At 37.3% G+C, this 24,739-nt stretch overlaps 1 protein-coding gene across 1 annotated transcript in view; it reads right to left on the reverse strand.

Annotated features, from left to right (window-relative positions):
* The window catches only part of LOC124177752 (A disintegrin and metalloproteinase with thrombospondin motifs 7), a 56,168-nt gene extending 43,166 nt beyond the window's left edge, over window positions 1–13,002 (reverse strand). Inside the window, exons 1-2 of the mRNA XM_046560521.1 lie at window positions 12,592–13,002; window positions 2,430–2,634 (exon numbers count right to left, since the gene is read on the reverse strand). Of these exons, the coding sequence (XP_046416477.1) occupies window positions 2,430–2,502 (73 nt within the window). The 5' untranslated portion in view covers window positions 2,503–2,634; window positions 12,592–13,002. The remainder of the gene's footprint in view (window positions 1–2,429; window positions 2,635–12,591) is intronic.
* Window positions 13,003–24,739: the final 11,737 nt, after the last annotated feature.

Below are 24,739 nucleotides of genomic sequence, written 5' to 3' on the forward strand. Positions count from 1 at the left end.
ACATCCACAGCGCGGGGAAAAGGCTCACATCTTCACGGTTCGACAATAGAACGTTCCTTCCTGATGTTTGAGGGTTTGCTGAACAACCAAGAGCCGTTTTCTGTTCAATTCGAGAACAGCTGTACCGTGTATACGATCACCGGTACAAGTATGAATAACGAATGCAGTGATTACACAAATCTACACAAAAAATTTTCCTCCGTTTTCTCAAAATTTATTTTATGATTTTTCTTTTCATTATGCTCCAAAATACAGGAAAAGTACCCATATTCCATATAAAGTTTGCTTTTGGAGTAGTTTCGGCAATGATACATTTTTTTCAGTTATCGTAGAAATATTAAATAGTTCTGGTACATTTAAAAATACCGCAAAAAAAAAAAGGTTGGAATAGTTTGAAAGCAGTAGTCGCTGGATTTTTAGGGAATAACAAAGATGAAAATTACCAAGATCTAGTTGAAAATATGTCAAAAAACTTTATAACCATGGGTTGCAGAATGTCTCTAAAAGTACATATGCTGCATGCTCGTTTAGATAAATTCGAAAACAACATGGAGGCGTGCTCAGAAGAACAAGGAGAGCGTTTTCATCAAGATATTATGAACTTCGAACAACGTTATCAGGGCCAATGCAACGAAAATATGATGGGTTTTTTAAACAATTGGGGTTTAGTGAAAAAAAGTACTTATGAACATGAAAGAAAAAGTAATAGGGTTCACTTTCAAACTTTTTCCCACTATTCTGTAATTTGATATGATAGTAAAAGTTGATAAAAATTACATATAAATATATTCGTTTCGAGTTATGAATAAATAAAAATTTTAACTATGGATTTTCTAAAATATCCTTCAACCGTTCTCCTGGATAGAAAAGCAAACTTTTTCAGGGCACATATATTTTTTCTCATCCAACTATCGATAAATCTATCGAAATTTCATACCCTCTCATCAATGTCAAAATTCGTGTTGACCTGTGTTATACGAACAGCGAAAACAAGTCTTGTTCGACATTTGAATGAATCTTAAAATGCGATTGAAATGCGTATCGTCAGACGTCAGATACAAACTTTCATTAGTCGTGATATATGCAGATTTCAACCAAGTGTTGTATAAGATGACGAATATCATTATCTGGTTAAAGATTTGATTTTTCGTGCAAAAAATCATCTGAATACCCAAAACGATAACGATAAGAACACGAAATTAGTCAATATACATTTACAAGAAAAAATTTTTGACGTGGAAAAAAATATCTCCCGCACATAGTAAATAAAACGTATGCTTTTGTTGTGAATAATTTTTTACTCAAACTGCAGAGAATTTGGTGAGATTGAATGAAATTCGTTGGATGTGAGAAAATCTTTGTTTTTAGTGACGTCGGTATAAATTCCGAAGAATTTCATTGATAATGACATTTTTGATGACAAATTATGATCGGTAAATTAATTATGTTCGAAAAATCATGTTAGCTGAGTCTTGATTGTAGATTCATCTTGAAATACGTCAAAGATGAATTCATCTGAGACGATTGTCTGAGATAAAAATTATCCAGACAGCGTGTAACATTTACAATAATTTTTTCCCCGCCGAGAGTATCAGCTGCTTGCGCACTTCTTTAAACACCGATTATCCGATGATCGCGGGGACGTTTTATGAATAATTCATCAATTCGATGACGATGTTTTTCGCGATGATAATTACCCGATACATTGCACAAAATCGAACCGCGCATTTGTATTCAGACGAACAACTTGCCCGTCTCTTTCTATTTACCGCTATCGGAAATGAATCGATGACCAATCGCTAATTTATAATATTTTTGCGACGCGGACGAACCGTGCTTCAGGTTCTCAAATATCACATGCACGTCATCATTGACTGGTTCACGTGATTGGAAGTCGAATCGCACGTGAATAATACGCAAAAATTTATTGTGAAAAAAAAGAAAGAAAAAAAAAAGAAAAAAACAATTAACCGGCTTGCTTATTATTGTTTACAAACACTGTCGCAAATTCGAAGGTGAGATTGTGAGTTCGTCTTATACTCACGTTTCGTTTTTTTTTTTCAAATGAAGAAACCTTTCAGCTCGACTGTTTTTCGCGGTGTATATATATATATATATATGTAATAATTGCTCCGTAACTGGGTGCGATTAGTTTGATTAATTGGCTCAATTTCATTGTAATTAATCGCGATCGGCGATTAAAGTGGATCTCGCAAACTCGGCCAAATCTCATAATGAAGGATAATCCTTTGTGAAATTCTGTCAAATGATTATGGCCCGGTATAATTGCCGGTTTCTTATCACCACTGGGACGTTGCAACAAGGCATATGCATTTAACATACCGAGTTGGATTCGTGTCGCAGGTATTTTCACACTTCGAAATTTTCGACACGATGAAAATGTGCGAGAGAAAAAATAATTCACTCACCTCTTACAGCTGGTTCGTTGATGCGAACTGCAGCTTGCGCGAGAACAGCTTGCAGGATGAGTAGAATCCACATTTTTATGAGACTGATTTTCGCTTCGGTTTGTATTACCCGGTTTTCTCAATCCCAAATATAACGGACGCGTTGTTTCACTGGTTCCGAGGATGGTTTATTTCGCTCACGATCATTACAACCGTTTGGTTTCTCCTGAAAGAAAATTGAAAATGTTAATTTCTCAGCTAACCTCATCGCAATTAACGCATTTTGAAATAACGTGATGGCGATCAATCAACGCGATGCGTTCAAAGAAAAATATACGCAATTGATTCTTTGAAAATAGCAACAAAGAACGTTGTTCAAAATTTTCAAAAACCAGTCGATCGTCGTTACTGAATTTTTTTCGGACCTTTTGCAAACAATCGTTACAACAATTTATTATGCGAAATGCAATTTTAATACGGACTCCCCGTACAAAGACGGTTGAAACAAATTTCTTTGATTGAATTACTTCAATTTGAATGAATTAGTTTTTGAAAGATGCATTTCGCGTCAATCGAATTTCCTCCGTTTTCTACAGGCGAATTTCATTATTACGAACAGAACAAAGTGACGAAAGTTTTGTAATTGTCACTGCGCAAGTCTTCCTTTAGAAGTTTGCCTCTTTGAGTGATTGTTATTTCACAGAGATGGTTTATCAATTTATCATATTTAAAAATCTTTTGATACACTTTTTTGATGATGAATTCCAATTTAAAAATCACACTTTGTGAGCTCTAGAAATTTGTCAACCCTTTTCAATAATAAGCCATATTTCCAGTATTTTTAGCTTTCTCCCAAAGCAGCTTTGAAAGTACAAGTTTCTTTCAGTCGTTTCAAATACTACGTTTGCTGAAACTAGACGTTTCATACGAAACGTAAGTCCAGACATTTGTTTGAAATTGTTAGTGCATTCCCCCCATTTTAATCAACATTGAAAATGAAAACGAGCTTTTTAATTTCCACATTTCATAGTTAGTTTTACGATCATAAAGATATGCCCAATTCTTTTCAACGATGTTCAATAATCCGATACAACAAATGATCCCGTGAAATACGTCAAAAATTGACAAGAACTGGCAGTTTTCGAAACGCCATCATCAATTTTGTGCACATTTAGGTTTCGGTGCCGAAGTTTCTTTAGCGTTTATTAAAACTTGTCTTCATCTTCGTTCACTAAAAAAACCTGAATACGCGAATATAGTTAGCTCTATTTTTCATCGGATTAGTTATCAGTCGCTTCTCCGTCAGCCGCAACATTGACTGCAGCCTCTCGCTTCCCGCATCGGCCAATCAACGCGCGAATAAACGTGTATAAAAATCGAATCGTGGAATCGGTAGATTTTTTTCAGATTCGATTGGTCATCAACTTTTCAGTATATACCGTATGCCGACTGCGAGAGGCAATTGATTTGCATAAATGGCGGTAAACACTGCGTTCTAATTCGCTTCGTTAGGCACAGGTGATCTCAATCTCGTAGAGGGGAGGAGAAATCAGCACGCAGATGAACTCCCGTCCAATCAGATCTCCGAGCTGTTAGAGGGGACGAATACTTGAATTGATCGCTTATACTCGCGTAGCGGCGATACATGGGCACGAATGTAACATCTTCTCAGAAATCTGAATGGAGCACATCGACACCGATATTATTTTTTGCAAATTCCTATAGATAGACCAAAGTATTCGCCTACCCGTCGCAATACGCTAAGTACATTTTCGCTTAATTAGGGTTATGTAGTATTCCTACCCTTACCGACCGAGCAAACTCGACTTTTTTCCTATAGTCAATAAGCAAACGAACAGAAACGGCTCAAGTGTGTGGCTTTTTGACAATTCTCGGGATATTAGTGACTTTTCTAAATTTCGCAACTGGAACATGAATATAACATGTTTTCAAAAATCTGAATGAAGTACATCGACACCGATATTATTTTTTGCAAATTCGTATAGATAGACAGAAGTATTCGCCTACCCGTCAAAATCCGCCAATTACATTTTTGCTTAATTAAGGTTATGTGGTATTCCGACTCTTACCGACCGAGCAAATTCAACTTTTTTTCCCTATAATCACTAAACAAACGAACGGAAACGGCCCAAATGTTTGGTTTTTTGACGATTACTGGGATATGAGTAACTTTTCTGAATTTTGTTACAAAGAAGCGATGCACCGTCGAAATTCAAACCCTTTGCGTTCGTTTGTTCATTTAATATGAGAAGAAAAAGCGTGAGTTTGCTCGGTCGGTAAAGGTAGGAGTAATACATAACCTTAAATCTGCCTCTAGTTACACCTGTTTTGAGTGTTCATGAAGAAGTAAAACTGCTACTTTAATTTCCGTTAATAACGTGATCACTCATGGAGATTAGTTGTCCAAAGTTCAGTACTTTTCAATAATTTTGGTATGAGATAGTCGCACATCGAAAATACAAAAACAGGAAATACTGGAATTGTAAACATAGCTCAGATATACGTTCTTTATTCAAAATCTTTCAAAATTTAGCAGATTCGTGCAATTTCACTCCATGATGGCTGATTTTATTCGGAAGACTATACACTAGAAGTTAGTGAAACAAATTTGCCTTTCTTCTCAATAGTCCGTTGAATTATAACGTTTATTGATCATGATCGATATCAATGTAATATTGTGCAAATCAACATTTAAATCTACCAACACGATGAAAAAAGTGTTTCAGTGAACTAGTAAAAAATAGTCTTTTGAATAAAATTAGCCACTGTGGATTGATATCGAACGGATCGGAAAGATATTTCATAATTTTTGTGCGATTTGAAGTAAAGTTTGGATATTTAAGCCTTTATTCGTAAATTTCGTATCTTATATTTTCAAATTATTAAAGAGATCTTCGTTGCCCGTAAATATGATGATTTGATAAATACTGAATGTAACAACCAGTAACAAATAAATAAAAAATGTCGAATCTTATCGATCGAATCAAAAATATTCACAATTGCTTCTGACCTTGTTTCACTCAAACTTATCGTTCACACGAAAACCGTTTATATTTATACTTGAAATAAATAATAACATCAATCGAGTTTGAATTTATTGCAAACACATGCGAATATTTTTCGAGCAAGAACAGACGTTAGCGCAGCGATTAGATTAGTGGAAATATATCGCAGTTTCATATTGAGCAATGGCGTCAGCGAATGACGAATGACGATGATCGACAAATGATATGGAAATAATTGTTCAACTTATTGCATTCGGTAGGAAAACTTCACAAGCTGCCTAATTGTTAGGCATCATGTTAACACTTGCCGAAGCTCTTAACGTACAAAAACTTTTGCTCCTTTATCTTTGATAACTTGTGAATGTGAGACGAATCGTTTTCCCTCAATGAAGCCTAAAATTTCCTAGCCCTTGAATTTTTCACGTTTTCAAGTGAAAAAAAAAAAAAAAAACTGTACATTTGCGTTGCTGTGTTCAAACAAAAACTGAATAATTATTAATTGCGAGATATGCAATAGATTCGGTTTTTTTAAATTTCTACAAACTTTGATATGCCCAACTATTTACTATTTATCGCTTGTCACTTTATTCGCAAATTTTCAAGAAATGAAAACATTGAACTTGGCCAAAAGATCAGGCTTTACAAATGGTTCAGATATTGACATTGTTTATTGCCCCTTTGGAAAAATACTTGAAATGAATTTTCTGCACGTAGCAGGAAACAAAAAATTTCAACTTTTACGATCAACCAACCAAATCGTGCACTAAAACGATATTCGATTACGCGACGCTGAACACGTGGGTCTATCATTCACGTAGATCCTTCGACCGCAAGATCCAGATAATCGAAGGCGTGCACAACGAGTGGGCGGCGAAATGCTGCTACCTGTTGTTCACCTTCCGATCTACCAACCTGAATATTCTTTCTCATAATAATAATTGCCAAAGGTGATAAATACGCGTACAATTTTCGTATTCGTTTGGAAATTGATCGGACGATTTCCATTCATCAACGTTGTTTCAGAGTAATTACTATTGAGTTCTTTACTTTACCATGTGATTTTCGCTGATTTTTTATGATTTGCCAGCGTTCAAAGGGATTTTAGGTGATTCCGGTTTGGACAGAGCGGCACGGAATGATCACAGCAAACGAACCAATGAAAATAAGCTACAAAGCTGCAGGGAAATAAGTGGAAATGAACGAATATCAATCGAATGTTCACGGATCGAAATCGGTTTTGCGTTCACTGCAAGAATTACGATTTTCAAGTGATTTCAATTATCGCAATTCATTTCCTGTTATTTCCAAGAACTTAAGTCCAGTCATCCAAGCAGCCCTCGTTCAGAATTGAATCGATTTTTACTTCAACGAGTGAATTAGCTCCCAGTTTTTCTGCGTTGTTTCCTAAACTTCGGTACGAAAATTGCGCACTGAGGAATTCAAATCTGCAGAGAAATAGTCCAGTCAAAATAGGTCTTAATTAAAAATATTCGGGATGTGGCTGTATTTTTGTGTGTAGAGGTTTTCAACCTTCAGGAACTCAAATCTAAACTCATTTTTGACAACTGTAAAGCTTAACGTTTTTTACGTTTTCCTCAAAAACCGCTATCGATAGATGAAAAATGATTTGACCACCGTGTAGAGCGGAAAATTCTACATCGAATAATGTCTTCGCGCGTCGGAAACAGAGTCGGATTAACGAATTGCCAAAAATTAAACGATTTCACCAAAATTCCCCAAAAACCGTCGATAAGTAAAATTCCTTTTTTGTCAATTTGTTAATTCGACTTCATTCCCGACATATAAGGACATAATTCGATGTAGAATTTTCCGCTCTACACGATAGTCAAGTCATTTTTCATCCATCGATAGCAGTTTTTGAGGAAACCGCAAAAAATGTCAAATTTTACTGTTTTCTGAAAACGCTGGCTGTGCGGCTAAAAATTGGCTGCAGATTTGAGTTCCTGGGCGTTAAAAAACGGTTGTGCACAAAAATGCAGTCGTGTCCCGAATGTATTCAATTCAGTTCTATTTCGACCGGACTAGAGAGCAGAAGAGACGCGCGGATAGCAAAACCCGGGAATCAATCATCTGTGTACATTTGAAACGTACATCCGGTACGCACCGTAAACATTGTTAAAAGCAATAAAAGAGAGAAAAGCTAAAACAAAAAAAAAAAAAAAAAGGAAGAAGAGAACGCAGCCCGAGGGGCCGGGATTGCGGCTGTTGGCAAACGATAATTAGTCGATGAACGAGAAGCCCGTACAGTGAAGGTATTACTACCGAACTAACCTGCGACAACATTCGGTTAATTGACACTTCGCCCGCAGCACTTTGCGGGCACTTCCGTTCAATGTTTGTGACACGCTCCCTGCTTCGCGGCGAGTGATTTATTCGCTAGGAACCGAGAGGACATCGCCGATTTCTGATCGGGATAGCCAATTTCCGGTGAACTGATAGAAGCGAATTGATTCGTTCGAAATTCGAAAGATTTTAAACGCCGCGGTGAGTGACCAATCCGCTTTGCGACTTTTACGATTTGTCGGTGGAATTGAGTGACCGGTAAATTCGAGTGAACTGATAACGATTCTGAACATAATCGGAAGATTCGATTTTTTTAGAATAATTAATATAACGACTGTTTAATTCCTACGGATTTCTAAGTTGATATTTTTTTGAAATTCAAATCCGCATTTTGACTTGTCTCAAATTTGTAAAATATCGTTGGAGATGAATCTGTCAGCGATTTCTGAAAACACGGTCAAACTGTCGACCAGTTTACGAAAAGCATCAGGTTTCTGTGATTTTGACAAAACCATGTGAAATATGAAGAATTATTTTATCGCTTAGCGTTGAAAAGAAAAAAAAAAAAAAAACAGGATGTACAGTTATTGGAAAAACTACTCTTATAACAGCAAAAAAAGTCACAAATGCAAAATAACTATAAACTATTGAGTGTGAAGTGACTTTTGTGTTCTTGCGTCACGTGACAAGGAAATCAGCGAATGATTCTCAACTGAAAGTCAGAGTAGCTGAATTCAAAGACGATTCATTGAGAAACTTGACGTGGATATCTATTTTGCTGAATATTGAAAACATTGCAGAGGAAAAAAAAAAAAAAAAATAAAAAGTGGTACAAAAACGAATTCACACAGCCGATAACTGCAGTCGGTGAGAAAAATAGTTGCGAGAGTTTAATTAAAGCGTGAACACAAAATTTTTAGCGTCAAAATGTCAGTCAGATATAGCGATCAAAACGAGCTGACATTCTTGCGTAACGTTCCTTCGTAATCTTGTATAAAATGATTGAAACTGAAAACAGGTAAAGCATTCTGATTGCACTCGAGACTCGGTCCGTTCGTGATATTAATTAGAGTTTCAATCACGGTGAAGCCTGTCTGCAATAATGACAGTATATTATCAGGTATAACTTTCTATGCAGGCTCCATATTTGTATCCGCGTTTTAACCTATTGAGAAAAGTAGCGTTCAACCGTCTGGAATAAAAAAAATGGCAAGTGCAGAACAAGAAAATGAAACTGATCAAAGCAAGAGGCAGAAATTTACCATCTCGGTTGTTGTGGAAAACTGAGGCTTCGAGAAGGAGAAATTTCTAGTTGTCGTTTTTTTCACCTTTTCAATTTCATTTTTCACTATTACCGAAAAATATAGTTCTTGATACAAAACAAAAATTTCTATTCAGTTCTTTTTTATAATTATTATTGCAATGATGTGCCGTTGTTGTAACAATAAATCGTTATCTTGTTCAATTGTAAAAATGTAATAAATTGATTTAATATTGTAATAAAAATAACAAATGTAGTGTGGACAGTTACAGTGACACTGAACGGTTGTTTGTGCCACATTTTCTTGCGATTTCAACAATATTTTAACCATTATCATAGCAGAACATATTTTACTATGATTCTTTATTTATTTATATCCTCCGAAAATCGGGTGAAATTTTTTTATCGAGTACGAAAAAACAAATCTTCAGTTAGAATAAATAATCTCTGAGAATACTCGAATCGATTAATCCTTGCATTAAGTTTCAGTCCGTCATAATAAGTTTGTTGGCACAATATTTCAGCATTTTACAATCAGGGATAATGCGCGAGAAAAGTTTCGACAAAATATTGGTAAAATATTTGCAATTAGCTTCAAATCGCTCAACTTATAAATCTCAAAGGATCAAATTCTGACATGAAGATTCTCAACAGATAGTCAAGATTCCATAAATATTCATCATTCAAAGATACGAAACATTTGAATTTCCCTCAACTACCGACGACAACATACCTAATGAAATTTATTTCTCAAAAAATAAGTGCTAGTTGGGAAATGGCGAACCATTTCTCCACTAGTGGGTAAACAGCTATTTTTTTTACCGAGGGTGTAAAGTATCACGCTCGTGGTGCGACTAATATTTTTCGTCTTGCACAGGCATAAAAGGGGTTTAAAGATTCGATTCGCGGGCGGAAAATTCGGTTTCCGGCTTAACATGACGAAAATAGTTTTTTGCCCACTAGTGTAAAAATATTTCGCCATTTCCCAACTAGTACTCATGCATTGAGAAATAGCGTTTTTTTTTTGTTCATTTTCAGCATTCGGACAAAAACAAATTTTACAGAAGTATTTCGATTGTCCGAATCATGACTAGATTTATCCGAACTCTAAACTGTCCGAGCTTTGGCTCAAAAAATACATTCTTCTGCGCGACATGTACACACAAGCGCGATTCTCGTCTTCGAATTTTAGTCCATTTAACAGAAGTTTCACATGTATTTCGATGTTTAATACAGACTGCTTGTGGATGCAAATTTGTGTTTAATACGTTATCATCACCTACGACAAATAATCGAGGTTTGACTCTAATATTGTGAAAAATATGGTCTGCAACAAGTGGTGAAAGGTGACGATTCTGATTCGTACGATAACCTAACTTCGCATTCGCTCGGAATCGTTACTTTTCCCACTAGTTGCACAATGGATTATTTTCCCCCAGTGCAGGTACGAGGTTTATTACAAGGATCGGACACTCGGACATGTTTCTTCTTCACGTCGCGTCGGGTTTTCAACCGTAATTGCATAAAGCATACCTGCGTTGTATAACGAAGAGAGAGGGAAGGCGACACAACAGCTTTGAGTTTGGCATGCGAGGGAGGCGCGAGACTGGCTCTTCCCGCATTGTTTGCCTGCACGCCGTGTGATTGATCGATTTCTTGTGCATATTTATGTGGGCATTTCGAAATTAATCACTTCTGGCCTGGCCGGCAGGCCGACGCTTGCGTTGACGCAAGTCCGACTCGGGGCGCCGCTTACGACGCTGGAATGCGCTTGAGTATCTACGGTTCGTTTTTCCTTCGCCCTCTTCTCGCCAAAGTGACGTGAACAGGGCGCCACCGTGGAAACATATTTCACACCGTCACCCTTGCGCGCCAACCGTGCCTTCTCGAATGAAAAACTTCAACTTGAATCCATTTTTTACATTTTATTCGTATCGCAGTTTTCCTTGCTTTGTACCTGCGTCAGTTATCGAAAAATTCTTCTCAGAACTCGCATTTCCATGCCATCGAAAAATGATGATGGTTTTTCTTCAAGATTTGTAAATTATTTTTCTCGCCTATGTAATCGATTTTACCTTGTTCAAGATTTTAGTTGTAATTATTTTACCGATCCTCGTGTTTTTTTTTTTTTTTTTTGGTTCACGTTAAACTGTGGAAAATGAGTTTGCCTGTGTGAGTTTTAATGAGGATATGTCTTGATTGAAAGAGTGAAGATTTGTTAATCAATAAAATCCACTCCACTGATTGATGGATGATAAACATTCGTTTATTATGCGAAGAAAGGGCAATAAAATTGATGAAAAAAAAGGAAATAAAAAAATGACGTCAAACGCGATCAGTGTCAGTAGGTCACTGTTGAAATTTTAATAAATTTCGGAAACTTGTTCTAAATTTGTGCAACTTAAAATACCACTGTATTGACTCTGAGTAAAGAAGAACCGCCTACATCGTAAGAAGGCGTTCATTTAATTTGAAGTTTCAGTTGTAAGTTTAATTAATAAAAGTAAACGGAGTAAAAGTTGCTGACAATCTGTTCAGATGTTGGAATCATTCAATTGAACTTGGAACGAATCTTTTTCGGATTCTCGATCAGTCCTCAAAAAGATGTTGAGTTTGAAAACAGTTCTAAATTCGCAACAACATACAATTGTGCTTCGCAACGCAATTTCGGTGATAATCTTAAACACGAAAATGGCAAAAATGGGTCAATTGAAAAACTAGCAGAAAATAACGAATCGAAGCATGTCATTCGAATTTAAACATCGAAACACGTTAAGTTGTGATTCCGGGGATCTTTCAATCCAATATTCTTCGTCCTAAGCAACATCAAGTTAGAATTGGTACCGTCTTGACAAAACTTTGACAAGCTCACTGTAGAATAATTATAATTGTAAAAAACTAGTCCAACGATGCACATTTCGAACGATTGATAAGAAAGTCAGTGGTAAAATCACTCCATTAAAAGAGGAACACATCAGGTTTTTTGGTGAGAAAAGACCATATCAACTATATTTTTTAATACAAATGTAACTGATTTTGCTCTGCAAAAAATGATTTTCACTGTTTCGACGGTGAATTCTGCATTTTACGAAGTATGCTTTACGAAAAAACCTGCCGTGTCCCTTTTGTTCAGCAGTTTTGAGTGAAATCTGCTGTTTTATTCCCTCCGTGTAGGAAAATGCGAGTGGAATGTACAGGGCCAACAACAGGTCCGACTTGTTAAATATCATTTCTCGCGCATCACTTATCATCTGTATCTGAATCGCTGCGGTGTGAATGTGTGAAATATGAATCAACACCCGCGCTGCAAACTCGTTATCACGCTCGCGCGATCAAAAGTCTTGGAAAGAGGTGCACAGGTTGCATTATATATACCGTGGATGTAGCATAAATTATATCCACCCGTATCAGCCAGCAAAACTCCCGGCGAGACTCTTTAATCCGCGGCGCCAGTTCACAGCGATTATTGTATCAAATAAGTCAAGATCTAGAATCACCGAGCCGGAGATAAATCGGTTTTCCAACGAGGTAAACGGTTAAACACATAGCGATAGATGAAAATAGAGAGAAAGAAAGAAGAATTCAAACGTACCCCAGACTCGTGTCAAAGTCGAGCCGATCGCCTGGCGAATCCATCGACGGACCAATCATCTCGATATCACCACACACCGTATATTTTTCGATCACTGATTCGATCGGTAGGTGAAAAATCGGCAAATCGTTTGCCGATCGCCGATCGATCCAGCCCTTAGATCGAATCGTCAGTCAGCCTCGAACACAGGGGGGGTTGATCGGTGGTTGCCGATTTTTTTCACCCCGGAAAAATCGCCGATTTTTTCGCCGCACCGGAAGCGAATTGCGGCGCGTGGCCGTCCGATCGCTGAGGCCGCGGGCCGTTTGGTTTGGTTTAGTTTGGTTGCAGGCGGGCGAAGTCGCGGTCGTGATCGCCGCCACAACACTAGTAGAAGAACCTCTCGCCGCGGTTCGACTCGCTCGCTCGCTCGCTCGCTTGTCGACTCGCTCGCCCGACGCAAAGCGACGCAAAACCGACGCGTCGCGACGCGCCGCGATTCCTCTCCACGCCCCGAGCCTGCCGTCCTTCTCCGTCACCCGTGATCCCGACTCGTCGCGTCCTCCGTCCATTCTGATCATCGCCGCGCAGGATACGAAACGCTGCAGGACTCGCGGAAACGCGATTCCGAAATCGGTACGCGACCGGCCACGTGCTGGGAAAACAGCAGGTGGTTTTTAACATGGGGGCTTCTATAAACTATGCAACTCGCTTAACGGGGAAGGAGGTCAAGGAATTCGTTACGCTTTGTTACACGGAAGGGATGTTTGATACTCTCGCTACGTAACGATATATTTTTTTCAAAACCTCCCTTTTAACTCACTCACTGTCTTGATAAAGAGTTCAAAAAGAATATAAAAAGAACACCCTTGTCAATAGGTGGCTTTAAATTTCTTCGAAAGAAAAGGGTCGTTAATGGTAAGTGTTATGTTATGGGGGGGAGGGGGGGGGCAAAAATCCAAATTTTCGCGTCACGTAATTTATGGAAGAGCTCCGATCGAATCCTTATCCGACCTGCGATCGAAATATAAAATCGGTAAATTTTTCCAGCTGATTTTGGAGATCGACGACGATCGCTTGACGATCTCACATTTCTTTGCGATTCGAAATTTGCACGTTTGACTTTGCAGGATTTGGTCCTGTGACGAAGAAAACGGATTTCTGATCCGCGCGAATATCGTCTTGTTCAACTGTAAAGTGGCCGAAACGATCTTGACCATTGTAATAAGTTATTTTATAGTAGAACTGCGGATTTGCATAAATTAACGGAACGTTTTTTTTTCGCCATATTCGACAAGGTCAACCGTTTTTTTTTTTTTTGCTTCCGTTCACTCGCGAATTGTTGTTGAGAATCGTTGTACAGAGTATTAGAATTATCAGTTGATTCGTCGATACTGAATCGGCGATTGGACCGGGCGGCTGAATTTCAAAATTTATTCAAGTTTCTTGGTTCAATAGATTTTTCATACCTTTGTGACTATGGTGTAAGAATCTATAATGTTACGTCACAAAAATTCAGCAACAATTATACAAAACGAAAGAAAGTGGTCATCTATGCATAATCTAGTTATTAAGCGCAATGAACAATGAAAATTTAAACGTACGTACGTTGCACTTGAAAAAAAAAAAAAAAAAAGTAATACGTGATAAAAGGTTCGGAACAAAAAATTTTTACTCGTCGGTCGAAAAATAATTTTACCTCAAAGAAATATTGTATTTCCTACTGCAAGTAAAAACATCTGTCGAAAATTACATATAATTGGCATAATTTTATTGGTGATTAATTTTTTTGTCCAGGTCTTAAAAATTTTGCCTCGTATGTTTATTTTACATTTCATTTAATTTATTTTCACACGTTATTTATCAAAGTTCAGAATTAATACCGGGTAACGTGATAATTTCGTCGGAAGTCGAATTTGGCGCAGCAGGTACTATAGTTACGTTCACGCGAAGGGAATAGAACTTACGATTAGAAATGTTGCAGCCGGATGTGATCTGATGAAATCTACGCTAATAATCTCAAGTCATTCAAGGTTATTTTATAACGCCATTCACAAATGTAGGCTTAGCGGACTTCCGATGAGGAATAAAGTGTAATTGATGCTATCCATTCTCTTACTCATCACAATTATTATTCGTTAATTTTTTTCGGCATTAAAATTAAATTTTAAAATTACACACGTTTAGCCAATGATTGAATCAATTCGTTCAATCGATTCGTGTTCTCTTTTATAATAATTTTTTTTTTTTTAAATATATTTTCTTAATCGTAATATCCTGTTGTTGTTTTTTTTTCACACCGATTCAACCCTGAAGAATGATAAATTGTCGACAAATCCTTACGTCTTCATACATTTTCGGCGAGACTAACGATATCTTGAAATTCAATGTTTTCAAGGTTTCGTGCAAATTTCCGGGAATCATTCAAAGTGCTTTTGAAAATAAAAATGTAAATAATATAGTTATTTAGTGCCATCAGATGTTCTAAATTCAAATTGCGCAGCCAAACAATAAAACAAACAAACATAAATCGTTCCGGGAGAGAAAGCGTTATTGCTACTCGAATAAAATGATTGAAATTAAAAGGAAGTATTCAAAGCACTAGTTTGTTGGTTTTTATTGAAATTATAGATGTTTTTCTTTGTTTTTCGAACACAAAATCATAAACCGCGCAATGCCCTAATTCTTGTTATTCAAATTTATCTTGCGCTATTTTCAACTGTCGAAATTTATCACGCACGCAGCGCGAGAGGCGGCGTAGATATCGGTTCGCGAAACGTATATAAATAATGCGAAATTAACAGTTCAGTGAGGTTGCGAATGCTTGATCAGTGATCACGAGCAAACACACAAGCGGCCACTCCGCAATTATACGAACTCACCAATGTCAATTACAGTCTTCGACAAGCCAGCAAACAAGGATCTATAATTTATAATACGGATCTCGTCATGCGATAACCGAAGATACATTCGACTTTTATATTTATCGTAACAACACGTGTCGGGCGGTCACTTTAATTCAACTACGATTTAACGTTCAGTTTTTTTTTAAATCAATATTCATTGTCCAAATTTTGAAAATTTTCTTCGGATTTTTGCTACAAAATCTAGAGCAGAGCTTCAAGGTTCCGCAGCTGCGTGATTTTTTGAAACGCATGTTAGTGTTAGGATTTCATTTTCATTTGGATTAATATTGCATATTGTTCGCAATAACGATAAGTAGGGAAAAGTCAAATGCTCAGATTCTTTTCCCTGCCACTGCAACAACAATAGCTGTCACCGAGTCGTATTGTCAGTTTCTATTTTTGTCACATCGTCTTTAAATGATTGTCTGGGCTTGTGAAATAGACCGGAAAAGTGGCATCGCGGTCCAATTAAGAAATACACAAAGGAAAAATCGCTGCATCGAAATGCTAAAAATACTTGTCCGTTATATAGGTGGTGGACTACAAACTGAAGTCTATGATAAATGAATATTCGTTTCTTGAACAAGAATTCTTATTAGAAATTAGAGAGAAAAACAACAGGAAATTAGGAATTCCGAAGTAAGTGTAAAAATTGTGAATGAAAATGGCAAAAAACTTTTGCAAATCTTCATTTTCTTCTCCACATCTTTGTTTTTAGTATATATGCAGATATTCGGACATTTGTAAACAAAAATTTGTCAGAATTTTGCAAGGAGGTCGAAAAATTGAATAATTGTACATGTTTTGAATTTAGCAAAATGTCTGTCTCATGTAAAACTAGTTATAACTCATGTAATTGTGATGCTTCTTTAAATAAATGTGTTCAGAAGGTTAGTCGGCCTAGAATGTATACTTTTTCGATTGATTCAACGATGAGGCAATTACCGAATTATTATATTCGTACGGTACAAGAGTCTCCTTAAAAGTAAGAAAAAAAAACAAAAATTGCTGAAATTATAAACAAAAGCTTAGATATCGATGCTCGATTTCGAATAGCTTTAAAATTGTTGACAATCTAGTAGATTACTAGGATTCTACTCCATAATGTCTCATTTTATTCAGAAAACAATTTTCTACAGAATGACCGAAATAGGTTGCCTTATTTAAATTCCTGATTTAAAACTGCCATCAATTATTGATCGTAATCAAATATTTGGAAGTACCAGCAAAAAAAAAAAAAACAGGAAGTGAATGTAATCTTCTTTGTATTTTCTTTCTTAATTAACTGCATTTTCAACACTTGTGAAACAAATCCAAACACATCATCAGCACCTAAGCCTTCGTTTGAAATTCCTGTATTTTCGCATACATCATCTCCGTATCTTACAACCCCAATAACTTACGAAATGGATAAGAAGTATAAATTCACAAATAGCCAACTTTTTCAAGGTTAAAAAAAAAAAAATTCGTCAACTTTGCGTAAGTTCGCAAACAAGGCTTGAAAAATTCTCCCCTCGTCACAAACCGGACTAGAAAACTTATCCCAACGTAAAGCGTGACGTGTTAAGGCTGAAAATAGATGTCCTCGACTACGAGGATGGTTGTACGGTGGGTGCAGGACAAAGCCTCAAGAAGGGCAGGGACGGGACGGCGAAGGGCGGGAGGGTGGAGGCGAGGAAGAGAGGAAGAGAGGAGGAGGAGGGGGGGAGGGGGGATGGTGGTGGTCAAGGGTTAGAACAGGTATTTATGATGGAAGGACGGGGCCCGACGCGACGCAGCGGTCCCTCGGGCCCAAGATCTGGATTCTCGAACGGCGCAGGAAGATCTATAGATCCGATCGGCGGGAGTGGGCGCCTGGCGTCTCGACGCCCGTCTCGCCGGCCGGCCGGCGCGGATAAGATGATCTCGTCACCTCGTGGCGTCTGTCTACACCGGCGTTTGTCCGCCCGAAGAGCAGAAGAACAAACGAGGCGACTCCGCTCCGAGAGGAACGGCTTAAAAAAATAACCGCACCCATAGCGGTCCAGCTATAAATAGCCCGGGTAGATCTCAGGATATCAAATCAACGAATCTGTGCTCGTTCCCAGCCCCGCATGCGGACGGGACTCGGGATTCAGTAGGTTGGTTCTTCTTTTTTTCATTCCACGTCTATTCATTCGCCCACTTAGGTGGCGCTTGTCAGGACGCGGGATTCCCGCAGCGTTTATCTCGCTTTTCATAGATGTCACGCCGTCGTAGCGGCTGGACTTTGGCCAGAACCTAATACTTACTCGAGTTGAAATCAACTCGATTCAAGCTTTTGCGTCGAGGCGGTTATTTCCGGAACACATTGAGAGAAATTTTTAGTTCCGGTTACCGCTCGGTTCTTGCCTATTTTCATTTTTTACTACAATCGAAAAATATTGTTCTAGGTACAAAATGAAAATTAGTTTTCTAGCTGTTACCGGAAAGTCTAGTATCCGTTACTATTCTTTCTCATTACGATCACTCTCACTTTATTTTCTGGTAACTGTTGCGAAAATTCAAGGCTTGTGCAATGATAAATTGATGTTAAAGCCTTGTTTAAGTAAAAAAGTAGAGTAAACCGAAAAAATTGATTTTGCGTCGCAATTACCAAAAAAGGATCGACAATAGCGCAAAATGGTTACGCGTACCTCGTTTTTCGTAATCTCAACAACATTTAAACAGTTTTTTTTAACGACACCTGTTTTACTGAATTTTTCCAGTTGCTGTAACAAATCAAATTTTTTCTCAGTGCAAGGTGGCCGCAGAAATCGGATGGGTGGGGTCCAAGTTCTGAATGTGAAAAGTTCCGAAAGTCCCTTATTCCGAATTGTTTGGTAAAGATACTTGAAGTACAGAAATCAAATTCTTACGAAACAACAAAGTTACGAATGGTCCGAAAATGCAAGTGAGGATAGAGCAAAATTCCGAAAAAGAAAGTTTCGATAGAGCGTAATTTCGAAAAATGAGGTTTAATGGAGTGAAATATTGAAAGTTAAAATTCTCACATAGCGTAGTTTACTCAACGAGTTGGTGAACAAAATCAGGAGAACCGAAAATCAGAATGACCAGGATTCCAAGCGTAAAAATATCGAAAATTCAGAACGAAGAAAGATAAAAGTGGTGGAATTTCACCAAGCCAGAAATTCACGGAACTAAAAATTATGGATCTTTCGAAACTTCGACGTTTCATAAAAGAAAGGTTTCTTTACTTCAAGTTACGCTACCAAAAACTGCAAAACTCGGCGCTTTCGGGACTCTTCAAATTCGGAATTTCAACCCCGCCCCAAATCGAAGTACGTAATTGATCTTTGGGACCCATTTTCCGAAATTTGCTGCCATTTTATCACCGTTAACACCAAATTACTATTTTGTTTCAGAAATGATCGTGTAAATGCTGTTTGATTAATGAAAATGAAAATATGGTGTGACAAAATTAGGTAGAAGTTACATCAAAGTCAAAATAAAAACATTCTTCATTTCATCTATAATGAATTTATATTTGATTAATTAATTCGTCGTTAATTATTATTGATAAAACCGAAATAATTTTGACCAAAAGAACAGAATTATCTTTTCAATATTTTTCCGAGTTTGTGAGGATTTGACGAATTTTCCAAAGAATTCCTCGATTTCTCGGTTCTGCAAGTCGCTATCCTGCCGAGTCAAGTTTCAATGAAAGAAAACACCATTTTGCAACAATCTCATTAATGTTAAAATTTAAGATCGATCTTGCAATTATATTTTTTCCTGTCTATCGTCACACATTTATCAGTTAAAGATCTATTCAAGTATCGTCAAGTGCAAATAGTATAATTTCAATTAGTGATTGAAAGATTTTCTCGCAGTCAAATTACTTGGGTTTGTTCAAAATCACCGAATTATCAATTACAATTTCTGCTTCGAACCCTCATCCGATATTTGACGAAACTTTCTTAATTTCCAAATCACTAACACACGTCTTCATAACATGGACTAACAATAAGATCTTCAGTTCAGCATTTTTTACTGATCTACAACGAGGACTGTAAACGATGTTCGTTTCTTGCCTGTTGTCTGTATTGTCTTTTCTATTCGCCATGCCAGTAGACATCGTTCAGCTCGTAGAAGACACAACGTCAGGAAGTTAACCCCCATTTTTAGTCACAGACGAATTGATTGGTCAATAGACGTCTGGTATCGTTCAAGGTTCGCCAATCCCGCTTCGAAATTTTCCACAACGATCAAGAACCGCCAGCTTTAGCCAGCCACCTTCTCACAAACTTCTCTTACAATTAGCCACGGAATATTTTGTTCCCTCACCTAGAACGATAAGTCAATAGATCCGGAATATTTGACTCCAGATAAAACCCGCAATTACAAAACTGAGTTTGATAAACAAGTCCCGATGTACCGCGGGGTGATTTAAGGCCACTGCCTCTGCGTTCGAACTGTATACTTAAGTAAAAATTGAATAATGGGCCAAGACGCAACAGGCGGCGTCGATTTCGATGCCTGGAGCCGGTGCTCTGGCGTCGGTTTCGTCACTGGTGCAACCACAGCTCAATAATTCATAATGTTGACCATTCCTTGTGGGTTGTCGGCGCCAGCTCTCGTCCGATCGGCCACCACTACCTTCGACCATGTCCAACTTATCTCGTCGAAAGGATAAGGCTATACTATATATATATACATTTATATATATACTATATGTATGAGAGCTACATATTACAATATTACACATTGCTGAACACACGTGGAATTCCTGCACGCAATGTGATAAGTGACTCTGATCAACGAAAGAAATTTCCGGTTACTGGTTACTGTGAATTCGTCAATTGTCTGAATTTTTTCACCGCAAGCAAAAAGGGCAGGGAAAGCAGATAATTTTCCACTTACTATGTCAAATATTATTTTTCTCGGTGCCAAATGGAATAATCACTATTCAGTTCTACGATTTAATTAAATGGCAATTGATTCGCACTAGTGGACATTTTTAGTCCATAATAATGAATAGTCGTTTTTTATACATTGGATTTTTTGGATTTCTAGGCTGAGTTGTGGATGATTGTTATTGTAACATGGTATAGATTATCTCAAAATATGCATTTTACCGTACATGTAATTTCATTTCATTCGCGATTAGCTATATTCAAAAAACAAGTCGAGAAAACACGAGATTGTTGTTAAAGAAGGTTTTATAGATTCAGACTTGCGTCTCTTGCGAAATAACAAGTATCACAACAAATTGATCAGGAATGAGTTCGTTGATTGAATTTGTTCTAACTTATGGCTTTGAGCAATTATTGTATTGTGAGTAACGATTCTGAAATGAACTTGATTCTGTTTGGTCAAAAATTAAAAATCACTTGTTCGTCTTTTTACGTATTTGCTGATTTGTTTCGTATTTTGAACGGGTTTTTGAATAAATATTCATAATCGTATTGCTAAACCGCGATAGATCAATTCTTATGTAGATCATTCATAATTCCACCGTTCAAGCAATTCCGAGGTTTTTTCTTTTTTTGACACGGATATAACGAATACGTGAACACGGATACTTGTTTAATTTCGATTTAAATTCGTTTTGACAAAACTTCAGTTCGTGAATCAATGTTCGACCATTCTGTCATAATTTTCAAAAGCTGGGATTGAAAATCATAGATTGATCAGAACAATAATCTCGACCAATTCACATTAAAATTCAATAATTCAAAAATAAACATCAATCATGAACAAATTTTTGTATTTGAATATAATCACTGTATGATTGGAAACTTTCAAATCTTCACTCATGGTTGGCAGTTTTTTTTGATATCTTGATAATTGTTTGATCCACGTAAGATGTTCAATATAATTAAGCCAATTAAAAAAAAAAAAAAAAGAAAAACGCAGTAATATATGATACGCGTCGATAAGAGTGACGATGAAAGGAACGCTGATCGTGATGCGCGGCCCTTTTATTTTCCTTGCCGAGTGAAACAGCGTCGACCCGCCAACGCAAATTCGCCCACAAATCATTCGAGAATGTGATGAACCGTGATAAAATTACGAGTCAAATAAACCCGACTGCTTACGATTTGCTTCATTGGCGGAAAACAGCACGTCGTTCCAACGCGGCGCCGGACGCACGCTGCGATGCAAGGAAAAGGGTATGATTTACATCTGTGTATAATCTTTCCCCAACACTCACGATCGGAGGCGTTTTTACGATCTTCGTGTAACTCTCCAGAAACAGACGTATCCTAATAGCTCGCACGTCACGGAGTGAAATCGAGTCGATGATGGGCCGAGTTGTAATTAATCGATCATAAATTAATCGAAATAAATTACAAATAGAATTTGTAAATCAGATGGCAGTAGGCATAAGTTGCAATTGTAATTTTCCTAATTCAAGGTACATAAAGTACGAATTACATCATATTTTATAATTAAAACAAAACAAAATACAAATTATATTCGCATTTCATGATTATAACTGAATAAATTCAAATTGCATCACAAACATCTAATAATAATGTCTTCGCACGTAATGTATTTCATTTTCCTCTAATTACAAAACGCAAGTGCGTTTATATTTCATTTCGTTCTCGTTACGTATTTGTGTTTTATTTTATCTCACTTACAAAACACAAATGTAATTCATTTTATAAATAACATTTATAAATAGTAATGCAACTTGAGTTTTCCTGCACCCTGTTTATAAAATAAAAATGTAATTTGTAATGTATTTCATTCCAATTACAAATATAATTTATTTTATACCGTTTATAAATAGTAATGCAATTTGAATTTTCGTGCACCCCAATTATATAACAAAAAGGTAATTTGTAATATATCTTATCCAAATTACAAGATACAATTACAATTTGGATTTTCTTTCACCCCAATCACAAAATAAAAATGTAATTTGTAATATGTTTCACCCTAACTACAAAATACAATTTGAATTTTATCTCGCCCTGATTACAAAATGTAATTTGTAATATATGTTATCCCAATTGCGAAATATAAGTACAATTTGGATTTTCTTTCGCCGTAATTACAAAATAAAAATGGAATTTGCAATATATTTCACCCCCATTACAAAACACAAATACAATCAGAATTTGTTTTCATCCCAATTACAAAATACAAATGTAATTTTTCATGCATCGAATCACAAATTGTAGTTAGGCAGCATGCCCAATGCTGTATCGAATATTGGGTGAGCCGTGAAGTGGGGTTTTCGGGTGACTGTAAGGTGAGTGGTGTAGGAGATCGGCTGATACCTCGTGTAATCCGCCAGATTAGGAGGAGATAAGAGAAACCTTAATCTGACGATTAGCAATTTTCCCACTCGACAAATTTATTCTGCAGGCCTCGCAAGACTCTTCTCTTAGTTACATATACATATATACCGACTTGATATTACACCGAACCTCACTCGTGGGCGTAAATCCTAATCTGACGTGACGCGAGGATCTATAGGGAATTTTACCTCCTTCGTGCGTTCTTTTTTTCGTCTCTGGTTTTTTTCTACGTCTGGAAAACTTTTTGGTACTTACCAAAATATCGTACGTGTATATTAAACTTTAACGATACGTTTCTTAAAGATTGATGTCATAGCGAAAACTCTTCTGATCTATGTAGTCTTACAGTTTTGTCAATGAAGAAACTCCATTGGGTTCACAAATTATGACATTGAATCCAAGACATAAGTTTGACTGAGGAACTTATATTTTTTCTCCAGGATATTCTTCTTTCCGAATTGGAATAGTTCTCACTTACGATTTAGCTATTTTATTGAATTTGAAGATTTTTCTTGGTCGCAGACCTTGGATTCTCACTTGTTGAGCATGCAATGCATAATGCATTCCTATGCGAAATTCGATCAACGAAATTAAATCGAAACAAAGCGTTGTATACACGAATACGTCCTATCTGTGTATCGGTTAGTAGAGCTGCTGAGTTCAGTAACGAAAACTTGTAAAAGTTCCTAACGAAACACAGCTGGAATATTGAACTGTTGTCGAATAATGGTCTTTCCATGACTCTTCACCATGCTGGTTTTTGACCGACTTACCATCACGGATTATGCTACCCACGAACAAGACACGTGCATGCATCAAAAAGTGGCATCCATCATTGATTCTAGGCTTACGGTTAAAATCTTGTCATCACATCATCTTTCGTTCGACGACCACTACTATACACGACGTAAGTATAATTGTCAGAACACGTCACGCGGACTGAAAGAGTCAAGACTTTCAATTAAATATTCGATCGTTGTACAAATTAACACGAATAATAACTGTGGTTAGTCCGAGGACGGTTGGCGGGTACCTGCCGACTGATTATTTATCTGCCCTATACGGAAGGAGCGGAGTCGGCGCCACAAAGTAATTCCTGATCCTTTTTGGGGAGCCTTGAATGTCGAGCCGCCCGTCGTTGTTGCTGGCCCGCGTGTCACGAAGCGTTGCGACGTTGTATCTCCACGTCGTGATTCGTCGCTTGGACGTGGGTACATTATACCTATGTAGGTAACAAACTGAACAGTATGTATATTGTATGTATATATACATGCATGTATATACCTATATGTCTTCTGTACCTACGTCTGTATTCGAAGGGGTCCAAATATGGACTCAATCAGCTCACGGTTGTGGGTCCGACGGGTCAGCCTTTGATTACTGCAGCCGATCCAACAATCCCCGCTATCTCTTTTTGGACGAGCCTTCACTTCGATTCAATTCGCTATCAAGGATTGAAAAGATGTGGTTCTCGCTCTGGGGATTCGCTGGAATTTCTCTGTATGCAGATATTCCGCAAAAGAGGCAGTTAAACCTCGTGCAAAATAATTCTCGTGCCCTCGTCAATTCCCTGCCTTTCAGACACTTACTAGTTTCAGAACCTCCACAGAAATGTCACGAACATGGTCACTGATTCCGTTACCATTTGGAATCATTGTAACGTATTATAAACGTTTCATCAATGTTCCAAGAATGATTTGAAGTAACCATTATTGGTTCGACTACTCGTCACTAGGTGCTGACCACTATTTTCTGTATTCTCGTAAGTGCACGACATGTATCCGCTCCTCGAGAAAGTGTTAAGGTGTTCGAGAATATTTCACTACCCTATTATTATCAACAAAATCAGTCACCTATCAATCTTCGGTCAGCTGTTTACGTAACATGTCCGATACTATATACGTCAATGAGACCATCATGCACCGTATTGACATTTGACAGATGAAAAATATTCTCACCGAACCTCTTCACCCATGAGATCGAACGTGT

Source organism: Neodiprion fabricii, chromosome 3, assembly GCF_021155785.1.
Source record: "Neodiprion fabricii isolate iyNeoFabr1 chromosome 3, iyNeoFabr1.1, whole genome shotgun sequence".
Lineage (NCBI taxonomy): Eukaryota > Metazoa > Arthropoda > Insecta > Hymenoptera > Diprionidae > Neodiprion > Neodiprion fabricii.